At 35.4% G+C, this 26946-nt stretch overlaps 1 protein-coding gene across 2 annotated transcripts in view; it reads left to right on the plus strand.

Moving 5' to 3' along the window:
* The first annotated feature begins 2501 nt into the window (after positions 1 to 2501).
* LOC149804148 (actin nucleation-promoting factor WAS-like) overlaps positions 2502 to 26946 on the plus strand; it is a 33790-nt gene continuing 9345 nt past the window's right edge. Inside the window, exons 1-6 of one of the 2 annotated variants that reach the window (XM_089954117.1) lie at positions 2502 to 2672; positions 5472 to 5612; positions 7024 to 7110; positions 7865 to 7979; positions 8680 to 8724; positions 9593 to 9634. In XM_089954117.1, the coding sequence (XP_089810243.1) occupies positions 2556 to 2672; positions 5472 to 5612; positions 7024 to 7110; positions 7865 to 7979; positions 8680 to 8724; positions 9593 to 9634 (547 nt within the window). In that variant the 5' untranslated portion in view covers positions 2502 to 2555. Of the gene's footprint in view, positions 2673 to 5471; positions 5613 to 7023; positions 7111 to 7864; positions 7980 to 8679; positions 8725 to 9589; positions 9635 to 26946 lie in introns of both variants that reach the window. The other variant, XM_089954116.1, reaches the window with a different exon arrangement.

The raw sequence follows: 26946 nt of genomic DNA on the forward strand, positions 1-26946 counted from the left end.
TCCCAGATCAGACCAGGAAGTCCGTATTGTGGATCTACTGTCCAGGTCACACAAGGAAGTCCGGTTTGTTGGATCTTCTGTTCCATGTTAGACCTGGAAAATGGCTTTGTTGGATGTGCTGTCCAAGGTCAGACCTGCATGTTAGCTTTTGTTGGATCTATTTGTGGCGCTCAACAGTTTCGTATTTTGAATAGGGTTAGATTTTTAAAGAAAAAGACATTGCAGGTTTTCCTTGTTGGTTATGCTGGCTATTAAAAAAAGACCTTGTATTTCTTAGGTATTCCTCGAAGAACCTGAATTCCCTTTATTTTGGTGCATGAGTGACAGGTGTAATTGTGATTATAAGAGTACATAGCTTGGTCTTACTAAGATGTGCACCTTTTAAAAAAATGCTATACATTATAAAGAGTTTTCTGGTAAAAACCCCATGTCAATATAACTTTCCATTTAAACTGTGTTGCGACATCAATATTTTTCCAGATGACTAACAGGGTGGCCATATATATATATATATATATATATATATATATATATATATATATATATATATATATATATATATATATATATATATATATATATATATATATAAATTGTGAAAACCCACGTCAATATGAGAATCAATGCAGGAGGAGTAGTGATGACATTTACATGACGGACATTGTAGTAGTCATATTGAATGTCTTTGCAGCATCGTTTTCATTTAGGACCAACTTGACCTTGGGATACATGTGTTTCTAAAGTCTCATGGCAGTCCTCTAGTCAGCGACCTTGGTATATTCATGGATAAGACACTTTACTCTAATTGCATTGATACTAAAATAATCGACTTGTGTTACTGTGCTGTAAAACACCAAACAAAACAAATTAAACCAGTATAAATGGATTTTTTAAAATATCAAATCCTCTGTGTATATCTTTGATGAATTTCCTAAGTAATGCCACTTATAAAGATGAACTTAGCACGTGGGTATATTTTAGCTGCTTTTCAAATCATGATATAGGTCAATGGCCATGACACAGAATTTTGGTCTGCACTTTGGGATACCTTGCAATTATCTTAACTTGGACATGCAAGAAAAATATATTTATTACAGAGTTTGGATTGTTGGAAATTCTCAAGAATATCGGAGATGGTTACAATATTCAGCTGTCCAACTGAAGAAACGGTCTTTAATGTTGGATTCCTGGAAATTCTTTTCGGTCAGTAGTGATGCTTATTATTTAAGGTCAAACATTCATAATTAAAAGGTCGCTACTCGAGTAAAAAGATGCACATGGTTGAGACATTTGCCCAAATGTCTAAACATGAACATGGGTTTGCAATAACTGAAATGATGCTGTCGACTCAAAATGATTAAGGCGTATCCCCTCATACCTTCTAATTTTACTGAACAGTTATTATAATGTGCATGCTGTACTCAACTTTTGCGCCTGTTTCGTTTCTTGTACGTCCGGCATGCTTTAGTTTGTAAGACCCGTCTTGAATGTATCGGACGGTTTGTAAGACGTGTCTTGTTTGAATATATCAGTTTTAACAAACGTCTTTGTTGATAATATCCGACAGTTTGTAAGACCTGTCTTGGCTGAAAATATCTGACTGTACGAAACGTCTATGTTGAAATATTCTTCAATTTGTTAAACATGTCTTTGTTGAATATATACGAAGGTTTGTAAGACTCGTCTTTGTCGAATATATCGACTGCAAGACACGTTTTTGTTGCATATATCCGACAGTGTGTAAGACCCATCATTGTTGGCTGTATCCAACAGTTTTTAAGACGTGTCTTTGTTGAGTTTACCCGGCAGTTTGTAAGACACGTGCTTCTTGAATATATCCGACATTTTGTAGTACGTGTCTTTCTTGAAGCTATTTAAGAGTTTTCAGTCATTCAATACAGGCAGTAAACTAAAGCAAGCTGTTTTCATATGTGGACGTTTCAGCCTTAGCTGTACATGCCACTCATAATTACTGTATTGCTAAAAGTATACAATTTAATCACTAGATAAATAGACATTGTTTCTACTGTGATTGGTTTATCGGGTATGTGTTGTAAAAGCTCTGTTGGTATTGTGGTTAGGTTTAGTTTTGGATAGAGATTTTGCCCCAAAAAGTTATCAAAAATTAGATTTAAAGTACATAATCGTAAATTATCGTCATGGGAAAAATGTGGCGAGTAATCATGACAAAATACGTTCTAAAATTTAAGTTCGCTACATATCAAACTCGGTTATAACATAGTATGATTATCTACCCATACCATATATACTTGCTCATAAGCCAAATCCAATTGCAAACTGCACAAACCAAGATCTGCGCTCGCATAACGCACTGGCAGATCTGGATCTTCGCAGTTTGTTAGGTGTAAACATAGATGAGGGTCTATATTCTTTGTAACCGGACTCAACTGCTAAGTGAATATATATGGTAACTTCTGAAATGCGATTTGAAATGCATAGATAAACAAAAATAAGTAATATATAGACCGCTGATAAATATCTGTTCGTTGTGCTGTACTTCCCTGTAATCAGGCGTGTAGATCAAAACATGAAATATGTCCAGTGTGAGTGGTAAATCTGTAGCCAGAAAGAAGGCAACAAATCAACCGTCTCTGCTACTTTCACCTGAGGAAAATGATGCTTTATTGACTTTACTTGGACAGGAATGTGTGGTAAGCAAAACATACTCCTTTTGTTTGAAAGTGGATTCTAACCTTGTTTGAACTATCTACATGTATAAAATTGTATATTACAATAGTTATCTTCATGGTGAAACCTGGATCTCTTTATCAACGTGTATTAGTAGTTGAACATACTTCACTATTAACAATGTCTATCGTCAGCAGCATAGTAAAACATAACATCTCTTTGAGGCTGTTTCACGCATCTTTATTTATTTACAGTAATAAGGACATAAAGGCGGCAATGTGAAATTGTGAGACAGGTGATTTCTTAATGGAGGTGACCTCCTTAACAGGCGTGTCTGTGTGTGTTCCCTTCTGTCCACTCATATATCTGTTTATGTGCCTGTTCATTAGATTCAGTTTATCACAAAAAAAGTTGCCTTGTGACTTTTTGTGCAGAATTAGCGAAGTGACACAGGAGAAATTTGAAATAATAATAATAATAATAATAATAATGTCTTTATTTATGGAGTCTAACGCAGTTTTGCTAAATTAATCTACCTTGTAGCCCGCTATTATTTCATGACTGCTAATAAACTAAATACCTCCCCCCCCTCTCTCTCTCTCTCTCTCTCTCGGGTGTTTTCTTTGTCAAATATGAAAACATACTTCTGCGTAAATATAATGCAGGAAAATTCTTTTCTTTTTTTAATGAGTACAGCAAAATCATACTCATTACCTTTGTACGTTTCCACAATATGTTGTACATAGTGAATACAGTAAAATCATGCTCATTACCTTTGTACGTTTCCACAATATGTTGTACATAGTGAGTACAGTAAAATCATTCTCATTACCTTTGTACGTTTCCACAATATGTTGTACATAGTGAGTACAGTAAAATCATGCTCATTGCCTTTGTACGTTTCCACAATATGTTGTACATAGTGAGTACAGTAAAATCATGCTCATTACCTTTGTACGTTTCCACAATATGTTGTACATAGTGAGTACAGTAAAATCATGATCATTGCCTTTGTACGTTTCCACAATATGTTGTACATAGTGAGTACAGTAAAATCATGCTCATTGCCTTTGTACGTTTCCACAATATGTTGTACATAGTGAGTACAGTAAAATCATGCTCATTACCTTTGTACGTTTCCACAATATGTTGTACATAGTGAGTACAGTAAAATCATGCTCATTACCTTTGTACGTTTCCACAATATGTTGTACATAGTGAGTACAGTAAAATCATGCTCATTACCTTTGTACGTTTCCACAATATGTTGTACATAGTGAGTACAGTAAAATCATGCTCATTACCTTTGTACGTTTCCACAATATGTTGTACATAGTGAGTACAGTAAAATCATGATCATTACCTTTGTACGTTTCCACAATATGTTGTACAGAGTGAGTACAGTAAAATCATGCTCATTACATTATGTATGTTTCAACAATATGTTGAGACATTTATATACAAGACCATGATAAAACTGAGTTATTTACAAACTTATTTATACAGTATAGTTAGCAAAAAGCAATGAAGCGGACGGCGTATATACATGAAGTGGGTACAATACACGTATCTAAATTAAACCAAGACTTTTACGTTTGCTAAATAATAGCAAAATTAACTTACTGTTAAACTTTCTTCTGTTTTCTTTGCAATCCTGTTCAAAATGAGATGAACTGGATTAGTGAACACTTTTTAAAATAGTTCTTTGGTTTGGGAACAAGAAAATGGAACATTGCCTCACTCTCTAACAAGAAAATGGAACATTGCCTCACTCTCTAACAAGAAAATGGAACATTGCCTCACTCTCTAACATAAAATGGAACATTGCCTCACTCTCTAACAAGAAAATGGAACATTGCCTCACTCTAACATAAAATGGAACATTGCCTCACTCTCTAACAAGAAAATGGAACATTGCCTCACTCTCTAACATAAGATAATATCTGCAGAAACACTGGAGTTTGCTTTTTGAAATTTGGTGCAAAATTTAGCCTTTTCAGGAAAAATGTTTTATTAACTGTTAGAAATTTGTTAATTTCATGCCAAATGTTATAAGGGGTAAATTTATGTTTATTTATTCTGACCAAATAATTTGTAAACATTCCTATCAGAGGTGTTTCCCTGGACATCATTGCATTAATTTTGATATGGTTAAATATAGTTTTTTTTAAATAATTTTTTAAAATATATAATACGTTATCATATATTAAAGATGACAAATACGGTCTAATTATGTTTAATAACCGCAGAGAATATTTATTTTTTTTTTTGCATAGGTCTTGCACACATGTTCATTCCATCGTAAATTGTGAACAATTACCATGTATACTTAATCATAAGCAAATTCCAGCTGCAAATATTATAGACCTTGATATACTGTCCCACAATGCACTGGTATATGAGGGTCTATGATGTTTTGTTGTACTCATTACTCCTAATAAATTGCATAGACGTAGATCAGAAGGTACATTACGTGATGACAGATCCAATTCTGTGAATTTTGCAGTTGGTCTCGACTTGTAACTGAGTGTTATTACACAACCAGAATTTTGTTCTGTGATGCTATAGGTATACATGTAACATTCAATGAAAAAGTCCATCCGCAAACAATATAGACCCTGATTTGCCATCTCATAATGTGCCGGTCAGTCACCATTTTTATTTATGTTCTACTGATCACTCTTAGCAAACTGCATAGACCCAGATATGTTAGCGTATTATGTAATGACAGATCTGGCTTAGTACAGTTTGTACTAGGATTCTACTTATAAGTGAGTCTGTGCCAGTAAGTTGTATCCCAGTTTTATGCTGTTTTGCAACAGACACTATCCACAGGAGTAGTTCAGCTGTATCTTTCCTCCCCACCTGATCACCAGACATGGGACAAATTCTGCTGCGGTGTGGTCTGCTTTGTCAAGGACAATTTGAAACGAAGCTATTTCATGCGAGTCTATGATATTGTGGTAAGAGTTCTTGTTATTTTCCTTTGGTGTTGCATATTATTAAGACACTTTTGATGGAATAACACATGTATTCAATAAATCATATGTATAGTAGTTATTCCTCATTTAACTAAGCTCATAAAATAAGCTGGAAATCGGGTAAACGAGTTTGGGTTAACAAATCTCCAGGATTGGAGGAAATACATATTTGGATAAACCGATAAAGGAATATGAATAAATGAAGTTTAGATAAATCAAGTTTATCTGCATATTTACTTTCCTTAGTGTTGAGAGAATAAATAACAATGGAAAAAAAACGTGTCTGATCATATCAGATCCTAAACCATTCTAAATACTGTTACCAGAACAACTACTTACTGTGTAAAATTTAACTTGAATAAGTTACTTGGTCTCACAAATTTTACAATAGTAATTATTTTCGCAATTAATGAACAAAGGAATTTATTCCCATGGTACCACGTAGTCACTGTAACATTTATGGAATTTTAAAGCGTTTATGGAATATTGGTCACTGTTTGTAGATTTTTAACAACTGTACTGCAACAAATAATTGTTATGTCTCTGCCTTGCCCTTAAGAAGGAGGTTTAAGTGTTTTTCATGTCTGTCTGTTTCATCCCACCATGTTATATCTATACTAGCCATATGTCACCGATGCATTTTGTCTGTAGATCGATGATCCTTGGCAAGCAAATATGGTCACGTCTTGTCTTTAATTAAATTTTGTTTCCATTATGTAACTTTCAAAAGACTAATTGAAATGAAATTTGGTGAGGGGATATCCATTAAAAAGACATAGGTCAAATTCAGTATTCATCTGTTCGGACCAAATTATTTTGGGAGTTATGGCCCCTGTTAGATTGAGAACTTTGCACTGCAGTTTCCAATCAATAACCTTTAACGGAGTTGATTGAAGCAAAATTTGGTAGGAGTCTTTACATTCAGATGACCTTGATTAAGTTTGATCTTTTACTATCTTCTGGCACAGGGTCACAGAATTAAGTTCTCGTGTTTGATGTGAAGCATTACAATTTAATATCCACTCAACAACTTTTGAAGAACTTAATGGACTAAAAAAAAGAAATTGACTTTACATTACAAAAACCTTGGAGTAATTTTGATTTTCACCATTTTTCAACCAAATTTCATCCTGTTATGGTCCCTGTTGGACTTGGGAGTTTGTCATTCAGTGTCACTATCTTGTAAAGAACTTTATTGATTCAAACCATATTTGGTTTAATGCCTATATTTTGAAGAACTATCATAGGTTTCTAAAAATGTCAGAGACTTGGAACTTTGCCCTTCAGTTGTATCATATTAGCAGGGGCATATGTGTCATATTGACACATTTCTCACTGGACACGTTACATTTTTATCAAATGATATTTATTGTATAATTTTTTTGTTCTGCAGAAGTTAGAGCTAATTTGGGAACAGGAACTCTACCTTCAACTTGTATACAAGACTTCTCAGTCATTTTTCCATACTTTTGAAACAGACGTGAGTATCCTTTAAGGCAAACCATATTTTGTTTTAAAGAAGACAGATAAATACAAGAAATGCCAGGAATATTACCGATATAAAGATGTACAGAATTGTCCTAAGAAGACACACTACTGGAAGCTTATAGCAAAGATAAGGCATATTAATATAAGTTAACTGTGCATAAAATTTTGTGGGGTTAAAATTTGAGTGATTTTACCAATAAAATATATTTTTTCATTACTTACCGTATATACTCACAAGTAGAGTCCAACTGCAAACTGCATAGACCTAGATCTTTGTTCTTTGTTGTTGAACTGGACTTGTAAGTGAATATGTATGATACATTTGTGTTGTGGTAGTGGGATTATTTTCATTTTCAAAGGTGGATAACATTTGTAACGTCTTTGAATATACTAATTGCGGCAACTCTAAAATCCATGCAAATTATTATTCCATGAAAAGTATTAAACAGAAATGGCATGCACAATACCCATGACCCATGACCCAATCTCTCCATCCATGATTACCCCTAAGGTATAATTGTTTCAAATGGGTACATCATTTGTAAGTTCTGTTTGCATAAATAGATTGCATTTGGTCTTATAAATATTTTTGCCATATGACATTACACGCTTATTTGATCATCAAGCAAAAGGTCAAGGTCATATATTGAATTTAAAGTTATGCAACATTTTTCAAGTAAGACAATACAAAAGGGACTGTGCATTTGCAAATACATCATTGTGATTTACATAAATTTTATTTTCAGGATGGTCATGCAGGTTTTAACTTTGCTAGTGATGATGAAGCTGATATGTTCAAAAAGGTTGTCCAGTCAAAACTGAACCTTCAATCACAGAAAGTTGAGAAAAGTCAAAGAGCTGGCAAGAATATTTACTTTTTTTTACATAAATTATATCAGTCATATAAAATGATTTTTGAGATAAAATAATTAGTTATGCTCATTATAAATTTAAGAATATGTGTTGCATCGGTTTTTGTAAAGTATATTTCATATCAGATTGATTTTTGATGAAAACTGATAAATTTATGTCTCAAAACAAAGAAGCAATTAAATCAGTGAAAAATAATGTTTACATTCTCCAAATCTACACAAAGGAATTTCTAAAAAGCATATGTTATATGCAGACTTTTCTCTCAGTTGTTTCTCAAAAGTTTTAAAAGCTGAATGCAATGGGGTTAGAGTTTTGTATCTGAATTGAACAAACTGAAGGTGCTGATTCAAAGCATGATATGCACAGAGATCACATCCCAGAAAACTATTTTGAGACACTCCCCATTGATGGAACACTGATGACATTGTTTTTACCAATGAAATAATATTAAGCTTAAAGCTCCCCTGGGTCTTTTTTACTAAATAATTTCTTGAATAGTATAAGAAAAATGGGACAAATAAATTAACCTTTTAGATCTCCATCTCTAGATGTTATATTTGTTCAGACTTAAAGGTATGCAAGACTCTTGGTGCAAATATCTCAATTCATGGATATTTGGTTAATTTCTCCATTCATTATGGTAAATTGATTCTAATCATATATTTATTATGGGTTTTTGTTGTTGCAGAAGAACAGTCAAGGAGTCCCGCTTTAAAGCCTTTGACAGATCTAGGTGAGTTGTTAATACAGGCTACTACAATACCCTATCTTAATTGATGGGTTGCTAGGTGAGTTGTTAATACAGGCTACTACAAATACCCCATCTTACTAGATGAGTTATTGACTAAGCTCGTAAAGTCATTAGGGCACTGCATCGACATGTGAAATACTTGTACTAATCATCTTTCCCATTTTCATGTCTGCCTGTCTGTCCATTGGTTCACACTTTTTTGTAACCAGCCTAGATCTGAAACCCTTGCTCATAATTGGATGCCATTTGGTAGTTGGATTGCCTGTCACATGTATATACAAAATCCTTACACACAATCTGAGGGGGAGGGAGGTACATCAGAAAAAGCATTGTTTATACAGAGGTCACATTCCAGATAGCTATTCTGTCTGAGACCCCTCCCCAAAAAAACCCATTGATGCTGAATAAAACATTGATGACCTTCATTTACCTGAGTATTAACCTGAAAGCTATAACGTTGGTACGTGAGAAAGCCTGCCAGTAGCTTCTCGTGGGTCGGTGGTTCTTCCCGGGGTTTTCCAGGGTTCTTCCTCCACCAATTATACTGGCCGCCATGTATAGCCTATATTGTGCTGAAAAATGGCGTTAAACCCTACAACAACAACAACAACCTGAAAGCTACTCTCTCCCCATGGTCTTTTTATTAAATAATTTCTTAAATAATATAAGAAAAAAGCGACAAATATATCAACTTTTTAAATCTCCTTCTGTAGATGTTAGTTTTGTTCAGACTTAATAGGTATGCAAGACTCTTTGTGCAAAATTCTCAGTTCATAGATATTTGGTTAATTTCTCCATTGTATTAAAATGATTCTAGTCATATATTTAATTTGTTTTATTTTTGTAGCAGTATTGCCAAAGAGCCCCGCTGATCAACCTTCAACAAATGTAGGTAAGTTGGTAATGTAGGCTACTATACACACCTCATCTGGCTAGTTGGTTTCTTGACTAAGGTTTTAGGGTCATTAAGGCACTGCATTGACACATGAAATACTTGTAGCAATCGTTGTTTCTATTTTCATCCTTCTGCCTGTCAGTCCATCAGTTCACTCTTCTTGTAACCAGCCTAGCTCTGCAACCCTTGCACAGAACTCGATGCCATTTGGTAGCTGGATTGTGTGTCACAATTATATATGCAATCCTTAGACACAGTTGGATGCCATTTGGTAGTTGGATTGCCTGTCACATTTAGCAGCAGAGGGGCTGAACAGACCACTGTGGGGAATGGTCACCCTTTTGTTACAAAAAAAAGAGAGAAAAAATATTGACCAAAAAATGAGGTCATCAGCCCCTCTGCTGCTATAATTAAATCATTATGTTATAATAAAATGGTACATCCGGAATCTCATACTGCAAGGATAGCTCGAGAACGATTAGAAGCAATTAAAAAATTTCTTCCTGTTAGAGATTCATTCAGAAAAAATCTACAAGCGCAGCAAGAAGCTCAAGTTGAGTACGAAGAAGAAACTAAAAATCTGTTTAAACCCGTCACTGCAGCTACTGAGAAAGCTACAACTGTCATCATCAAAGAAGATCTTCTTCCGGTATCAAAACAAACTGTAGCGCAGACTGAAAAAATAGCAAGAAGAACTAAACAGACAAAGGAGATTTTACGAGATCTTCCAACTAATATAGCTGCGGCTCAGCCTCCACATGTTGGTGAGGAAATACTTGAAAGTATTGGAAAACTTCGTACTGAAGCCGACGTAAAAAAAGAACATGCATCTAAACCCAAACCAGCAGGAGAAAACTTAGAATTAATTGCAAGATTTAACGAAGGGGTTGTTGAAGATATTAGAAATACTGAAAGAGAAAAATTACCTGAAATGATATTATTTGGTATATTTAATAAATCTAGTATTTTAAAACCCAGTCATGAAAAAGTAACTGATGATAATTTCATTAAATGGATATATCGCGTATATTACAACAAAAAACAAGCTAGAGGTTCAGAATACGAAAGTCTTGGTAGAGAAGTAAAAAGACTTTACAGAGAGAGTCTGGAACAACTAGAACAAGAACAACTCTCTCAGTATCAACTTCCTCCACCGCAGCAGGAAGAACTTTCACCGCAGCAAAGGTTGATGTTGGAACTTGAGAAGTCTGAGAAGATACTTAAAAAAAAAAAAAAATCACCCTTAAGACTATTTAAGAAAACAACAGAAAAAAGAGAACGGTTGGAGGGGGAGGATGATGATGATCCTCCTGGCGCTGTAGGAAGTGGTTTTCTGACTGCAGTGCCAGGAGAAAATAATTTTGTTTGTCCTGATAATATTATCAATGACGTGTCACGGTTAGAAGTTCTCATGGGGGGGGGGGGGGAAACGTGCCGGAAATAACTCAACAGAAATAACCAATGAAGCAGTTGATATTTGCCGGCGATTATTTCAAGGCGGTATTATGGATATTGGCGTTTACCGAGGACTCATTGATGAGCTCGTTGATGATTAGTCACTGCGATTAGATAAATGGTAAATAAGATAACATGATCGTATACAATAATCATCGTAAATCCGTATCGGTCAGAGCGGTAAACTCACGATTACCAATCTATAGGGTTATTTACGGAGATGGACTTGGCGATGTCATTCAGGGATTATTTACAAGTTTAGCCCCAAAAGCAGCGCCTATTGCAAAACAATTATCGATGAAAGCTATTGATATTGTTCGTGAAAAAGCTCCTGGTGCAGTTGTCAATGTTGCTGGTAAGGCGTTCTCGGCAATCAAAGATAGACTAGCACGATTATTGCGACGAAAACGACAACCACCAGTAAAATTACCAAGTACTGAAATTATGCTCGCAGGCGTAAGTAAAATAATAAATCAAGCTGCAAATCAAAAACTAGCAGCGTTAGCAGATCAATGACTCGGTGAATCGGGAAATAATATCTCAAGTTTGATATCCGGAAGTGGAATTTCCCGAGGTGGAATTTTCCGAACGCGGTAATCAACGTGTTAGACGAAAATAATTATAATAAAATGTTCAAGCGCGTATCCGACACAGCATTTGACATGGAAGCACCTGTCCTTAAGGATGAATCGGTACGTGATTATCAGTTTTATTCTTATGAAGCACGAGTACCAGATCAACGTGGAAGAATTGAACTACAAGTTCATGACACAAGTAGATATTTTCTACCCGCTGAGGCTTTTATTGAGGTAGAAGGTACAATTATAAAAACGGATGATACTAATTACTTAGATCCAGTAAAAGTTGGTTTTGTCAACAACGGGATCATGGCATTATTTGATAGCGCCACTTATATGATTGATGGAAAAAATATCGAATCGATTGAGAAAGATGTCGACGTTGCTACAACAATAATAGGGTTGGCAAGATATTCTGATGATTATACAAGATCAGCAGGTCCCACAATGATGTTTGTGAAAGATAATTCTGATAACCCTGAAAGCGATCCGTATAATATAAGACGACCAAGAAACGAAACCAATACCGCTGATGCTGCTGTGTGGCCGGTGGTTCATGGTTCTAATGAAAATTTCAACTTGGGATTTGCAGCACGTAGAAATATGTTGCTAGAAGGCAATAGAGGTTTTTCATGTACAATTCCACTATAAAACATTTTTGGATTTTGCAGGAATGTTAAAAAGGTTATTTTTGGAGCTAGACACACGGTTGTTCTTGTAAGAAAGAACGATGATAACGATGCTCTGTGGAGACCTATTGGTGATGCTGGTAAAGTAATATTATCGAAACTTTCACTGTGGATGCCGGTAATGACTCCAACGATCGCAGAAGAACAAAAATTGATTTCTTTCATGGACACAGGTGGTAAATCCTTGTTGTCATGGTTAATAACAAGCACAGATAGTATGCAAACTAACGTTAACGGTCAGTTTACATGGCATATAGCATCACAACAAGGTGTTTCTGCACCACGGCATATTTTTATTGCGTTTCAGGAAACTAATCGTTTAAACTCACAAACTCACTCTTGTATGATATTTGACCAACTAGGTCTCACAAATATTTCCTTACGGATAAACGGACAACAAGAACCAACAGAGAATATACAACTAAATTATGCACAAAATCATATAGGACGTGCATATCATCGTTTGATGTCATTTATGGGACATGATCAAAATGTTGATACTGGGTTGCAAATATCACAATATGATTTTAAAAAATTGTATCCGATTTATTATTTTTCACTGGAGCATCTTGATCTATCAAAACAATCTGTCGTTGATATACATCTTAAAGCAACATTAGATACGGGTAATGTTAATTATAGAGCAATCGCGGTTATACTCAGCGATAAAGCCATATTACTTGAAGGTGGTAGTGGTCGAATGAGATTCGTTGATGCACCAGTGGAAAATCTTTAATCACCATTTGGAGTGTGGTAAGTATTTATCATAAAATGCCATATCATCACGTTAGTGTCAGTCTGACTCACGGTCAGATTAAAAACCTTCAATCAAATTCAGCAAAAAACTGCGGAATGAAAATATCACTAAAGCGAGATCAGATCACGGGTGGTCAAAATAAACTATCATTATCAGAACGCCAGCTTAAACATTTCAACGACGCTAAACAATCAAAAACAGGCGTCAAACTTAATCTCTCTGCGGGTGCGGTTAAAGACTCAATTAAAACAGGTGGTATTTTTCCACTTCTCGCGGCTATTCCAGCGTTAATAGCTGCTGCCGCGCCAGCCGTAGCAAAAGCAGCCGCGTTTGGTGCTGTTGGAACAGCTGCTGGAATGGCTCTCAAGAAAGCAACAGGAAATGGAATTAAAAAAAAGGGACGCGGCTTAAGATTGCCAGGATCTCGTTGGGGAAGAGGTCTAAGGCTTCCACGTTAGATGCTCCAGCATCAAATTTTGATTTACTTGATGCTGCTAAACGATTAAAAATAAAAGCCTTAAAGGTGTTTTCATGCGAGATCAATTACCAAAACAACCAAACAAACTCGAAACAGGTATTATTAATCTCGACGAACGTTCCGGACCCGGCACTCATTGGGTGTCATACGCGGTTGATCCACGTGGAATCGTTTATTTTGATTCATACGGGTTAGCTCCACCTGTTGAATTTATCAAGTATGTTGCACCACTTCACGCAAGAACCTCTGGTTGCAGAGTTTGGTATTCAACGCTACCCACACAAACAATGACAGATCCGCCAATATGCGGCCGTGAAGTAATTAATGTACTTAACGCTATATCAAAATCATCCAAACCGCCACAGAAAGTCGTGCATGATTATACAAGAAACCGCTTGGTTTTAAACAGATCTTACATCTTATATAATGGTTGATATTTACGGAAGAAGATCTTCCCGCGTTAAGAAAAAGCCCGATGACGTTGATCTGTCAAAGTACGCGACTAAGGATGACCTCGCTGATATTATGAACCTGGCTGGAGTTGACTCAGATGAGGTTGTTATTTTTCAGGATCAACATGGTAAACTAAAAACGAGCAATATCAAATGGAATGATATAATTCGACGAGTACTTGGTGCAGTTACGGATAATATACCCGTGTTTACTGACAGCGGCAGAATCAGAGATTCAAGTATGTCGTTTACAACCATCAGAAATCAAATTACAGCAGCTGTCGCTAATCGCGTAAGAAATACCGGTGACATAATGACAGGTGAACTTAGCATGAACGGAAATAAGATAGTAGTACTAAGAGATCCAACATCCGACGAAGACGCAGCAACAAAAAAATACGTCGACGTCAACTATGGCACCGTATATGGTAAATTATCCACGTTGCGGGCCGAGTATGACGTTCACACAAACGCGTTTGCAAATCTCCGTAGAAATTTTAGAAAAACTAATGAAACCACAGAGGAATTTTTTGGTGATCCGCACGCCGTTGACATGAAACTCGTTGATATCAATACTAACCTAGACACGATTAAATAAACACAGCAAGACATCGTAGCGGGAATTCCTGAAATTGTTAATAAAACCAGTCTGATCAAAATTCCAGCCGGAATAACTTCCGGGCATATTACAAACATCGTATACACGGTATCATCGGGATTTGCAACATGGTCGCAGCAAAATAAAACTATCAAATATACCGCAACAGTCACTGGCGTGTACAGGATGTCTGTGTTTAGTAGTGCAAAATTTGAAATATTTACAACGTTTCCATGGCGTCATTCAACTGATAAGTTTTCCGGGGTTGTATCTGTTATATTAAATAACGGAACCGAGGAAATATTTATTCTGGAAGCAGCTGATAAGAAATTAACCGCAACATCTTTCTGGTGGTGCTTGGAATTTGTAGCTGAAACACCTCAATTGGTTACTGCATAAAATATAATAAGTACTATCGACGTTCAAAGATTTAGGTACAATCAAGCGCGTGAATGGCAGGCAGCGTTGAAAGATCGAGTTGAACAATATACAATAAAAATAAAAAAGTATCAACGACGATTAGTTATCATCGACGTTGTTGTTTACTCGGTATCCGCTGTTGTTGCTGGAGCTGGAATAATATTATCCGCGGTAACAATGATGGCACCAGTAGCTGTGACTATTTGTGTTTGTGCAACTACGACAATTGCAGGTGTGCTTAATATCATTGCAAAAAAAATATGTACTTGCACGAATGAAAAATTATCCGATTACAAGATAAAATTACACATAGCAACTGTCGCATACACGAGGTTATCCTCGTTGTTATCAGCGAGTCTCAGTGATGGAATTATATCCGATTTTGAGTTTTCGGAGATGATTAGCGTATACAACTGCGTTGGTATTAAAGGTACGAGTATCAATAATGACGGAATTACTGCAGCAGATCGTGACGAACACAACCCCGCACAAGACCACGATGATCTCGGTAAGCTCGATTAATCCTGAATTTAACATCAATTTTCCAACTGCAATTCGCGCGAATGAAATTGCACTAGCGCAATTACGAGTATACTATAGTTGGCCAAACATCAGATCGAGATCATTTAATGGTACACCAGCAAATAATTCGCTTGTATTTGCTGATAAAAACAAACCCGATGGAACACCTGACTGGGTTGTTGTTGGAATACCAACTGGTAGTTATGAGGTCGAACAAATCAATGATGAATTTGCTCGTAGAATAAAATCAATAACAGGAAAAGAAGCAAAAATATCAATTAATGTTCATGAGCCGACCCTGTCCTCGACGGTTGAAATAAACTCCCCTGATTACGTCGTTGATATTTATCAATCTTCAATCAGATCCGTACTAGGCTGGCCTGAAATAACACCACAAATACCTGCACAGATACCAGAACCAACTCGGGCTGATTTTACATCAACGAACAGTTTTCATCATAATATTAAAATGAATTATACAAGTTTTTGGTGGAACATAGAAAAACGGGTATGGGATAAACGTGATCAATTTCGTGTCAATAATATTGGTGAACATTATTGGCTTTTACACAACGCTGATGACGGTAATAACCTGTATAATTCATTTTACGATATAAATATCAATAATGTCATTAATATCATAAATTCAGATCACGAAGAACAACTAGCTAATTTACGTGCCCTTTTTCATGAATATTTGTCTGATTTGACATCTACGCGTGAAGAAATTATTAAACGAATAGAAATTTTAAATCATATAGCTGATACCGTTGAATATTTTCATAACAGAATCATAAACCTGGTTTTTGAATCATCAGAAGGTTTTTCGCAACCAAATACAAAATACCCGAAGCTGACATTGTAACGTTTAAGTTCCCTGATTATAATCCAAATGGATTAAGAAAATTTGTCAATGATGTCATTGATGAGTTCTTTCCTAAAATACTTGATGCATGGACAAAAATAACTCCACCAGCAACTGTTCTTAGATATAATAATGATCCACACGGCGGCGGCAGACATGTATCTCCGGGAATCGTTAATATAACATCGACAATCGCGGTTAATCTAGTTTGTGACGTAATCGAAGGCAGTTATCAAATAGATCTTGGAAAATCAAATCAGGCTCAACAAGGATACATCCTATACACGTTCACACCACAAGTTCCCCCTGGCGATTTGATCGTGCAAGTACCAACCAATCCTGTTTATCTACGCACACATAATCAGTATTTGTCACGAATAAATTTCAAACTCACAGACCACCTTAATCGCTTAATTGACCTGCGTGGAGAAGAGCTTGTGATAAATCTATATGTAAAGTCTTAGATTTCTGATTTTTATCATAATAATTTCTGACTTTTATCATAATGATAGCTCTTTGATCAGAAATATTTTATTTTATTTTATCAGAAATATTTTTATTTTATTTTATTTTATCAGAAATATTTCAACATTTTTAGTCAAATTTGTTATTTTTTTCAGCTATTTTAGTCGATTTGTCAAGGAAAATTTGTCAAATTACAGTTTTTCGTCAGATCAAACCTCAAGCGGTTCTATCGATAAATCGTTAAAAATCAGTGAAAGTAGCTCAAAAAATGAGATTTTTCATGCGATTTTTGTTAATTTTCGAAAAAAAAATGAGGATTTTAACGATTTATCGATAGAACCGCTTGAGGTTTGACCTGACGAAAAACTGTAATTTGACAAATGTTGAAATATTCTATTTTTTTCTGAAAATTTGATCATTTTACATGGTTCTAGCCCATCAAAATTACCAAATTGATTGTTTTGCATGATTCTAAGTACCAACTAGCCCATCAAAATTACGAAATTGATTGGTTTGCATGATTCTAAGTACCAACTAGCCCATCAATCTCAGAATAAATATAATAAATATAATCTCAGAATAAATATAATTTCAGAAAAAATATAATCTCAGAAAAAATATAATAAATATAATTTCAGAAAAAATATAATCTCAGAAAAAATATAATAAATATAATTTCAGAAAAAATATAATCTCAGAATAAATATAATCTCTGAAAAAATATAATAAATATAATCTCAGAATAATATTTCTGATCAGTCTACACGTGGTCAGGCCAGTCATTTTCATTTTCACCAGAATTATTACTTTGGATCGTTTCACCAACTAGGTTACTCACTAACATAATTTTTCTTAATAGTCTTATGCGAGTACTAATTGTTTTCTTTTCCTCGTACTCGTGGGATAACAGCGATCTAATTCTTTCTACTGCGGCAGAGAGAGGAACGAATTCCTTTACCTGATTATCTTCTACGGTAGCTAGCGACTGAAACATTGCCACCTGAATCCGTTTCATGAGCTTGTATTCAGATGATAGTGTGTGTGTTCCTTGGTTTTTACGTTCTTGTAAAATCTCAAAATCAGAAACTATTTTTTCAGGATTTAGTTCATCGGATATATTAATTTCATCTTTTTCCAATTTTTTAATAGCAACAATCACATCATTGATATTTTCGTAGTTCATTATTTAGTATATATATATATATATATATATATATATATATATATATATATATATATATATATATATATATATATATATATATATATAAAATAAAAAAATATTTCCCCTATGAACATCTATTCGAGTCTTTTAGCAAGTTCAAGGGGGAAGGGACAGTACAACCAAGAACTCGTAGCTTGCCACCGCAATCTACCAAGTTCATCAGGCACACGAAATATTCCCTCTGCGAGAGCCCCTAACCCGTCAAACAACGGTCTGGAGGCCCAAGAGGGAGGACGGCACAAACATATATTATGAAATGTATAAACCTCTATTCGAGTCTTTTAGCAGGTTTAAGTATGCATTGAATGAATGGCAATCTTAATTAAGGACAGTGCAAACATATATTATGAATGAACCTCTATTCGAGTCTTTTAGCAGGTTCATTAAGTATGTAATGTAATGAAATATATGTAATTAGATGAGATGAGATAAAATGAAATGAGATGAGATGAAATGAAATGAGGCCATTGTCTCCGCTCTCAGAACACCCACAAACCAAATAATCAACCCGTGGGTGACACAAAACATATATCAACCACCAGTGATATGTGGTTGGAAGGGTTCTGAGAGCGGAGAGGGGGCTGGCGGTGCCCCAATTATTTATAAAAATCGCTAATATGCGTAACCACCCGACCAATTGTCAGTCATGGGATTCGATCCTGGACCGCGAGCGTCACAGTCCAATACGATACCGATTGAGCTATCAAATCAGTTAACAATATATGTTTTAGAAATTAATACGTAGCTAAGGAACTAATTTCAAATATTTCTGTATTAAAACAGCGGAATAGTTTCTACATTAGAATAGCTATTTCTACATTAAATCAACGGTTTTTGAATATATCTGTATTAAAAGAACAGTTTCTGAATATATCTGTATTAAAACAGCGGTTCCTAAACAGACTGTAAATACAACCTGATAATCAATAACAGCGGTCCTAAGCGGTATGAATACAGATGTTTCACCTACAGATCGATTTGTGAATGCAGCATGTTATAACTACCTCAACGGTCAAATTACCTCATCTTCTCGTAACAGATCCGCTATGTTGTATGATGGGAATATTTAAAAACCATAAATATACTTCTTCGAGTAATTAATTACGACGTAAATGGTTAAAGTAACCAATGACAACCATAAAAATTGGAAATTTACGAAGAAAACTATATATTACAAAGTAATCTCCCTTTTGCATAACTAAAAATTCAGTAGTATAAGGGGGATATACTGCGACTCAAAATAATAAATATAATCTAAGGTAATGATGATAAATCTAAAGTAATGATGATAAATCTAAGGTAATAATGATAGTTTATCGCATTAACAATATTGAAAGGTGATTTTCTGTTTATATACTTTTCAGAAAGCAGATCTGTATATATTTTTCGCGACAAATCCTACTGAAGGTGGATTAATATCAAAATATTTTGCAGCTGAATACATCGATCGAAATATAATCTCTTCACCGGTTTCTGTATATGTAGACTTTACCATCCTCCTTATAATTTTTTTACATCTTCCAGTATTACCACGTGTATCGTTCTTGCTTTGTGAGATAGCTCGAAGATTGGATAAATTATTGTTCTGAGGGTTTGTGTCAATATGATCGATCACAAGATTATCTTTGATCACTCCGAAGAAACACTCGTATGTGAAATGATGACAGAGATAAGGTTTCTCCCCAACAGTAAACAATAGATAACCATGATTATTAATATAACCAACTGGTACTTTTTTCCGACAGTGTCTTATCATACCATTAATATTTGATTCGTAGTTTCTTATTGTAGGATGTTGGACAAATTCATTTTGCTCCATATACAATAATATTATTTGTTTAAATCATTGTTTGTCTGAAAACTTAGTTAGATAATCCTCCACGGATTTTATAGCATTTTCACTATTATTATTTTTTTTGTCATAATATCTTTTAAGCTCTCTGTATCGTTTACCACCACACTTTCCACGTAATTCTGTTTTTCCTCGCACTCCAGCGTCACATCGCAGACATGGTATTGGTCCTAAGCTTCCACGGTAAACGTTTTGCATGTGTTGTCCGCAGAATTCCTTTTTACAGGATTTATTACAACGAGTCAATGAACCAACCATGAGCCATCTGCATTGAGACATTGTATACATAATATTTTAATTTAAATACTTGTCTGAAATATAATATGAACGAATTCGATAGATTATCCCGAATAAATCCCTTGAGCGGAGATAAATTCAACCTCGACAGAATATCTCCTGACGTGCCGATACGAGATTTGGTTGATCCAAAAAACAAGGGTTTGATCACGAAAATCCACGACGCCAAGAAAGAATTTCACACAGATGGTGCATCTCATGTCTGGTCAACGTTTAAGATTATACGCAACAAAAATATCATTAACGCTATGATGAACGACAAACGAGCAGCAATTATCATTAACTATCTCGATAATCGCAAGTATCTTTTCAGAATAAAATTCGTTGTGTTGACAGAAACAGATGATTGGATTATCGGTGACAAATATGATCCTGTCCACGGTAATAAAAAAACTGTCGTACTAAGTAAAGATTCCAAACCAGGTCTATTGACTGGCATTGACAAACCGTATTATGAACAAGCATATCCTGTGACCGCGGTTATTTATGGAATCTATGTGATAAATGAAAAACCCAGTGTTGATAAACTAGCGCCGATGAAATTTTCAAAAATAAATTGTGTGGCTGAACGAGTAACAGAACATTTTACCGTTTTGACTCATGGAAACGGTCTAACGGATAAAAGACGTAAAATAATAAAAACGTGGGGAGAAATGGTCAAAGATACCGGTGCGTCTATCAAAGATGTCGCTGAGTTAGGAAAAAAATTAAAATTTCCAATAACCGTAGCGACGATAACAGGAGAGATTTTGTATGAATCAAAACACAGATCAAAAGGAGCTTCGATTGAAATTATTGATCATAACGCACACGCGTGGACTAACGCAGTAACAATATTTCCACAAGATCGAGCTGTTAAATGTTATCCCCCAGATAATTCTGGAGGAGGCATGTTTGATTTTATTAACGAAATAAGTAAAAACGATCCTATGTCAGTATGGTTATTTCAGTCTTGCGTGGAAGAAAAAAATCAATTTGATCAGTTTGTGAGACCAAATGGCGTTATTTATCGAACAAATCCTCTTCACGAGAAAATGAAAAATCTTGCACTGCAATATACTGATGACACTGACGAACTATTAAGCAACTGTTTTACTGTTCCATCAGTTGCGGCTCATTTTGCTAGAAAGAAAAATTCGTGGAAACCAACTCGGTTTGATTTTCTCAATGACATAGTATCCAGTTGTGTCGAATATGGACACAGCGGACTATGGAATACTAAATATAATCACAGAGATGTTATTTCAGTTGATATGGTTGCATGTTATCCCGGAAGTTTTCTTGGATACGGAGATTGTTCTGTGTATTTTGAGCGATTCGGTCATCTGACGCACGAAATGACGCGAGTATCGATAAATGGACCATTACCGGATTTTGACCTAACTGGATTTGCTCGTATCGAGTCATTCGAAATGTCTAAAGGACTGCATGCAATTTGTTATGTTTGGTTTGGAAAACATTTTTCAGAAAAAATGTGGACACCAATAGTACTATTACGGCATATGCTTGATTGTACGATGTTAATATCGCTAACGATCAGCGAAGCAATTATATCATATCGAAAACAAACCGAGGTTTGATTACCACATTCGGACGAAACCGATTCGAAGGATCTTGGTAGAAAAATAATTGGCAAATTTACCCAAGGAGCAGCATATGATCACAGACGACATTGCACAAGATTGATCATGGACGATGCTGTGTTAGATTTTATAATCGCTGATACAACGAACAAGAACATGTTTATAAGTCGAGAAACAGTTTTCTTGTCAAATGGAAATAAACTAGGTACCATTGTGAGCTACATGGACGGTGAGTCACCTCAGTATACTCATTTAAGATCATCGATGCTCGCGTATGTTTCAATAAATCTGTTATCGATGATAAATAAGGTTTCTACGCATGCCGTCAGAGTTGCTACTGATTCGTTTTATATAAGTAAAAAACATTCAATACTGTTAGAAGGATTAAACATAGGCACTTATGCATTGTGGGGTTCATGGAGAATAAAGAAGGAATATATGCTCGATTATTCCGAATCCGCTGATGTTGCGGTTAAAGATATTTACTGTAAAAAATATCAAACATTGACAACTTCGTTGTTACCATCGGTATACGATCCAATAACTAGACACAAAGCGGTTTATCTAAACGGACCTGTCGGTTCTGGTAAAACCACTCGAGCTATCGAACTATTTCAGAATTCAGATATGATTGTACTAACACCTACACATAGACTAGCGCGAGAGATGAAACAACACGGTGTTAATTCCTGCACAGCTTTTTCCGATGGAAGGGTGATACATGGACATCTTTAAGGTTGGGCGAGAAAGACATTCCAAGGATTATAATATGGGATGAAATATGCACTGTACCACTAGAAACACTAAAAACATTTCTTGATTGGTTGTTAACAAGAAATACCACAGTGATAATGTGCGGCGATCACGGTCAACCACCATCGTAGCTGGACCATCTCCACATGGATGGCTGAAAAATTTCGTTGACCACGCTGAAGAAATAACTGATGATCATAGAGCACTTGATGCAACGTTGAAGGAATTTAAAAAATTAATCAGACTACAACCGAATAAAATACAGTGTGAAGTAATGCGCGAGATAATTTCAAAAACACCCATGAAAGACTTTTTGCACGCGTGGCGACCAAACGATTTGATAGTTGCAAGTAGAAAGATAGTTTGTGATACACTTCAACGGGAGTTATTTCAGTTACAACGAGAAAAGTTTCCAACGTTGTCAGTTCCGTTATGTTATCGACCAGCAGATACACGACGGCAAAATATTGACGTTGATATACCAGGACACACCGAGTCAAGGAAACAGAATCTTGTATTGAATGATATTGTTGCAGTTGACGTTGATGTTGTTGAAGATACTCTACATGCTGATAAATCCCCGTAGACACTTGGATACGCAATGACAATTCATTCATCTCAGGGATTAACTATTGCTGATACAGTTGTTTGGATCGTTGATGATCGTATCGAATGGTCGAACTTGGTTTATCTTGCAGTGTCTCGAGTTAGAAAAATATCTCAATTGAGACGAATCGTCATGGACTCGTCAATCAACGATGACCTCGATCATCGAGGCTGTCAAAGCGATATAATAAGAAAAAAATTATCTGGTTATAAACAGTGTGATAAAAAAAATAATCGAGAATTTGATCTTGATGTTGATTTTATTAATGCGCTGAAACAACAACAGAATAATCATTGTGCAAGTTGTAATTGTATAATGCTATGGCGGTATCTGAAAAATGATCCAAGACAATTTACTGTAGATAGAAAAAATAACAATTTTGGTCATACACGAGAAAATATCATGTTGACCTGTCTTGAATGTAATCGATGTCGTGGTGCTAGTTAAGTGATTTGGGTGGTAATTGTGTGTCCTTAGGAATTACTTGTAATTGTTCACGCACAAATCCACGTTGAGGAGCAGCTGAATCCAGTCTGTAGATTGCGGGTCTAGCTGAGGATCTTGTCACGGTGGATATCTTATGTGTGGTAACACTCCAAATAGGATCAGTCGCTCTTTTTGTACCGCCTTCAAGTTCACCAGGCTCGTATAAATACCTAACAGTGATATTACCTAATAATGGTTGTGCTGAAAAATTACGTTGTTGTGTAGGTATATGCGCGCTTGCAATTGCATTAATAGGTTTCATGTTGGTTGTTCGAGTAATCTCATTATTTAACGCTGCTATCACATTTGGTAATCTTGCAACCCATTCGCGAGATCTTTTATCTTGAATAAATTCCTTCGCGTATTGATATCCAAATAACCGCTCAGCAAGTGTTCGATTAAATCTTTCAACAATTGCCTGATCACAATGAATTGCAGTATGTCCTCGTCGTATTTTAGTATTATGTTGTTTCATCAACGATGATACTGGACCAAGAAATTCCTTGCCAGGATCAACTTGTAACAGCTGTGGCCATCGTAGACCATCTCGTTGATAAATTCGTTTAAAAGCATCGGCTACCTCAGTTGCTGTTTTAGTCGTTAACGGTTCTGCATCTTTATATCTACTTGCAACGTCAATGACAGTTAGCACGTATTTGTACGTTTTTCTGCGCATAGTATCATGTGGTAGAAATAATATATCAGCTTGATGAACTTCATTAGGAACTCTAACATCGAAATACGCGTACTGAATGCGTTTCGGTGGTGGTAGATAAATTTGCCATATTGCCTGTTTGGATAACCACGCTTTAGCAGTAGAATGTTTAACCGCTGCTGCATCGGCGAGTTTACTAATTGCTGATTTACCCTTCCAGTATCCAATTGGTGAATAATAAATCAATTCCATTTATATATTACCAGCCCCTAGTGCTAATTTACCTTTCATCGCGGATCTTACTAACCAATTAGCTAATTTTTCTTTGATATTTTTATTTTTTATAACATTTAACACATGAATTAATTTCACATCTGCAATATGCCTATGTTGTAGATCATTGCTTTTATATGCGACATCATGTTCATGACAAGCTCGATCAATAGCGTTTATTGGTTCCTCGCCTGGTTTTGGTTGATCCTGATTATCAAGCCTGATATCAAGTCGAGTACCAGGACCGCAATAATTATATCCTGGTAGATGTTTTTCTCCTGCGTATTTAGCCCACGGAGTACCTGGAAACTTTGACATCAAATTAGCAATATCACCACCGCGCTTATTAGGTAAAAACGAAAATTTCTTTCTACCGCACACAGAACATTTTCCACCATATGCTATTTTTTTATTTTTTGTTATAACTGTAGCTAAATCAGTGGTTGGAGTTTTAACTTTGCAGCGTAAACAATATAAATCCATAGATATTTTATACAGCATGGATATAATTGATTTCTCAGCGACAAGAAAACGAGAACCCATCAAGCACCATCCTGCGTTACCAAATTCCATCAGAATGATAATAATAGGACCATCTGGAAGTGGAAAGACACAGTTGTTACTCAATTTTATAATGAGATGGTTAAAATGGGATAAATTATATTTGGTAGCCCCGTCAGTTGATGATCAACGATGTTATAATGTACTTAAGGATTTTAATGAAAATGCTAACGACGTTATTGAGTTTATAACCGATATTGATGAAGCACCATCGGTTGATTCCATAGACGGATTTATTAATAATTTAGTTGTATACAATGATGTGATGCTGGACAAACAATCAAACCCAGCTAGGATTTTTTCTTGAGGTAGACATAAAAATACCGATGTTATTTATGTTACTCAACAATACACACAAATACCAAAAGTGATCAGAGATAACTGTAATATTTTAGTTGTGTTTAATGGCGTAGACACACATATGTTGCGAAATATTCATCAAACCTGGTGCAGCGGTGACATGGATATAATTAAATTCAGAAATTTCTTTTCACGAGCGCAAGCTACTCTGCACGGATTTATAACAATAAATTTGCACGATCCTAGAACAAGATATCGTATTGGACTTGATAACATATTTGGATAGGGGGTGATGATAAAATTAAATTGATATCATTAATATAATGAATAACTGTTCGTGGCTGCATCAAGGAACCACTAACAAATGTGATAAAAGATGCTGTGGAGAATACTGCAAAAAACACAATTATATTTTAAAGAAAAACCCTCATGCTGGTCCACGAAGTTGTTTTGGTTGTAACAACGGCGTTAGAGGATTATATCAGATTTGTGCAAATTGTGGTGGAGATCGATATCGAAGTTTAATGATATATTATAAACACAGAAAGAACATAAATCCAAAAATAGAAAAACCACCATCAGAAATGGAGTATTACTTAAAACGTAAAACAAATAAAGATGAAGATGAAACAGATGAAGATAAACTTCATGAAGATTCATAATGATTTAATTATAGCAGCAGAGGGGCTGATGACCTCATTTTTTGGTCACTATTTTTTCTCTCTTTTTTTTGTAAAAAAAGGGTGACCATTCCCCACAGTGGTCTGTTCAGCCCCTCTGCTGCTGCTCATTTATATATGCAATCCTTAGACACAGTTGGATGCCATTTGGTAGTTGGATTGCCTATCACATTTATATATACAATCCTTAGACACAGTTGGATGCCATTTGGTAGTTGGATTGCCTATCACATTTATATATGCAATCCTTAGACACAGTTGGATGCCATTTGGTAGTTGGATTGCCTATCACATTTATATATGCAATCCGTAGACACATTTGGATGCCATTTGGTAGTTGAGTTGCCTATCACATTTATATATGCAATACTTAGACACAGTTGGATGCCATTTGGTAGTTGGATTGCCTATCACATTTATATATGCAATCCTTAGATACATTTGGATGCCATTTGGTAGCTGAGTTGCTTATCATGTGTATATATATGCAACCCTTACACTCAATTTGATGCCATTTGATAATTGGGTTGCCTATCACATGTATTTATGCACAGTTTAATGCCATGTGATAATTGGGTTGCCAGTTACATATAGATATGCCATTTAAATGTACATACAGCTTGTTTTCTTTCCCTATTAACATGCCTATCACACTTTCATTCTCAGTGAGTTGAGGAACTGGTTAATCCAGATATTGTTTTGAAATGGAAACAACTGTTCCTAAGTTGGATTGTGCCGGTTGTCCAAACAAAGAGTCA

This window comes from Sinohyriopsis cumingii, chromosome 3 (assembly GCF_028554795.1).
Source record: "Sinohyriopsis cumingii isolate HCF-2022 chromosome 3, ASM2855479v2, whole genome shotgun sequence".
Classification (NCBI taxonomy): Eukaryota; Metazoa; Mollusca; class Bivalvia; order Unionida; family Unionidae; genus Sinohyriopsis; species Sinohyriopsis cumingii.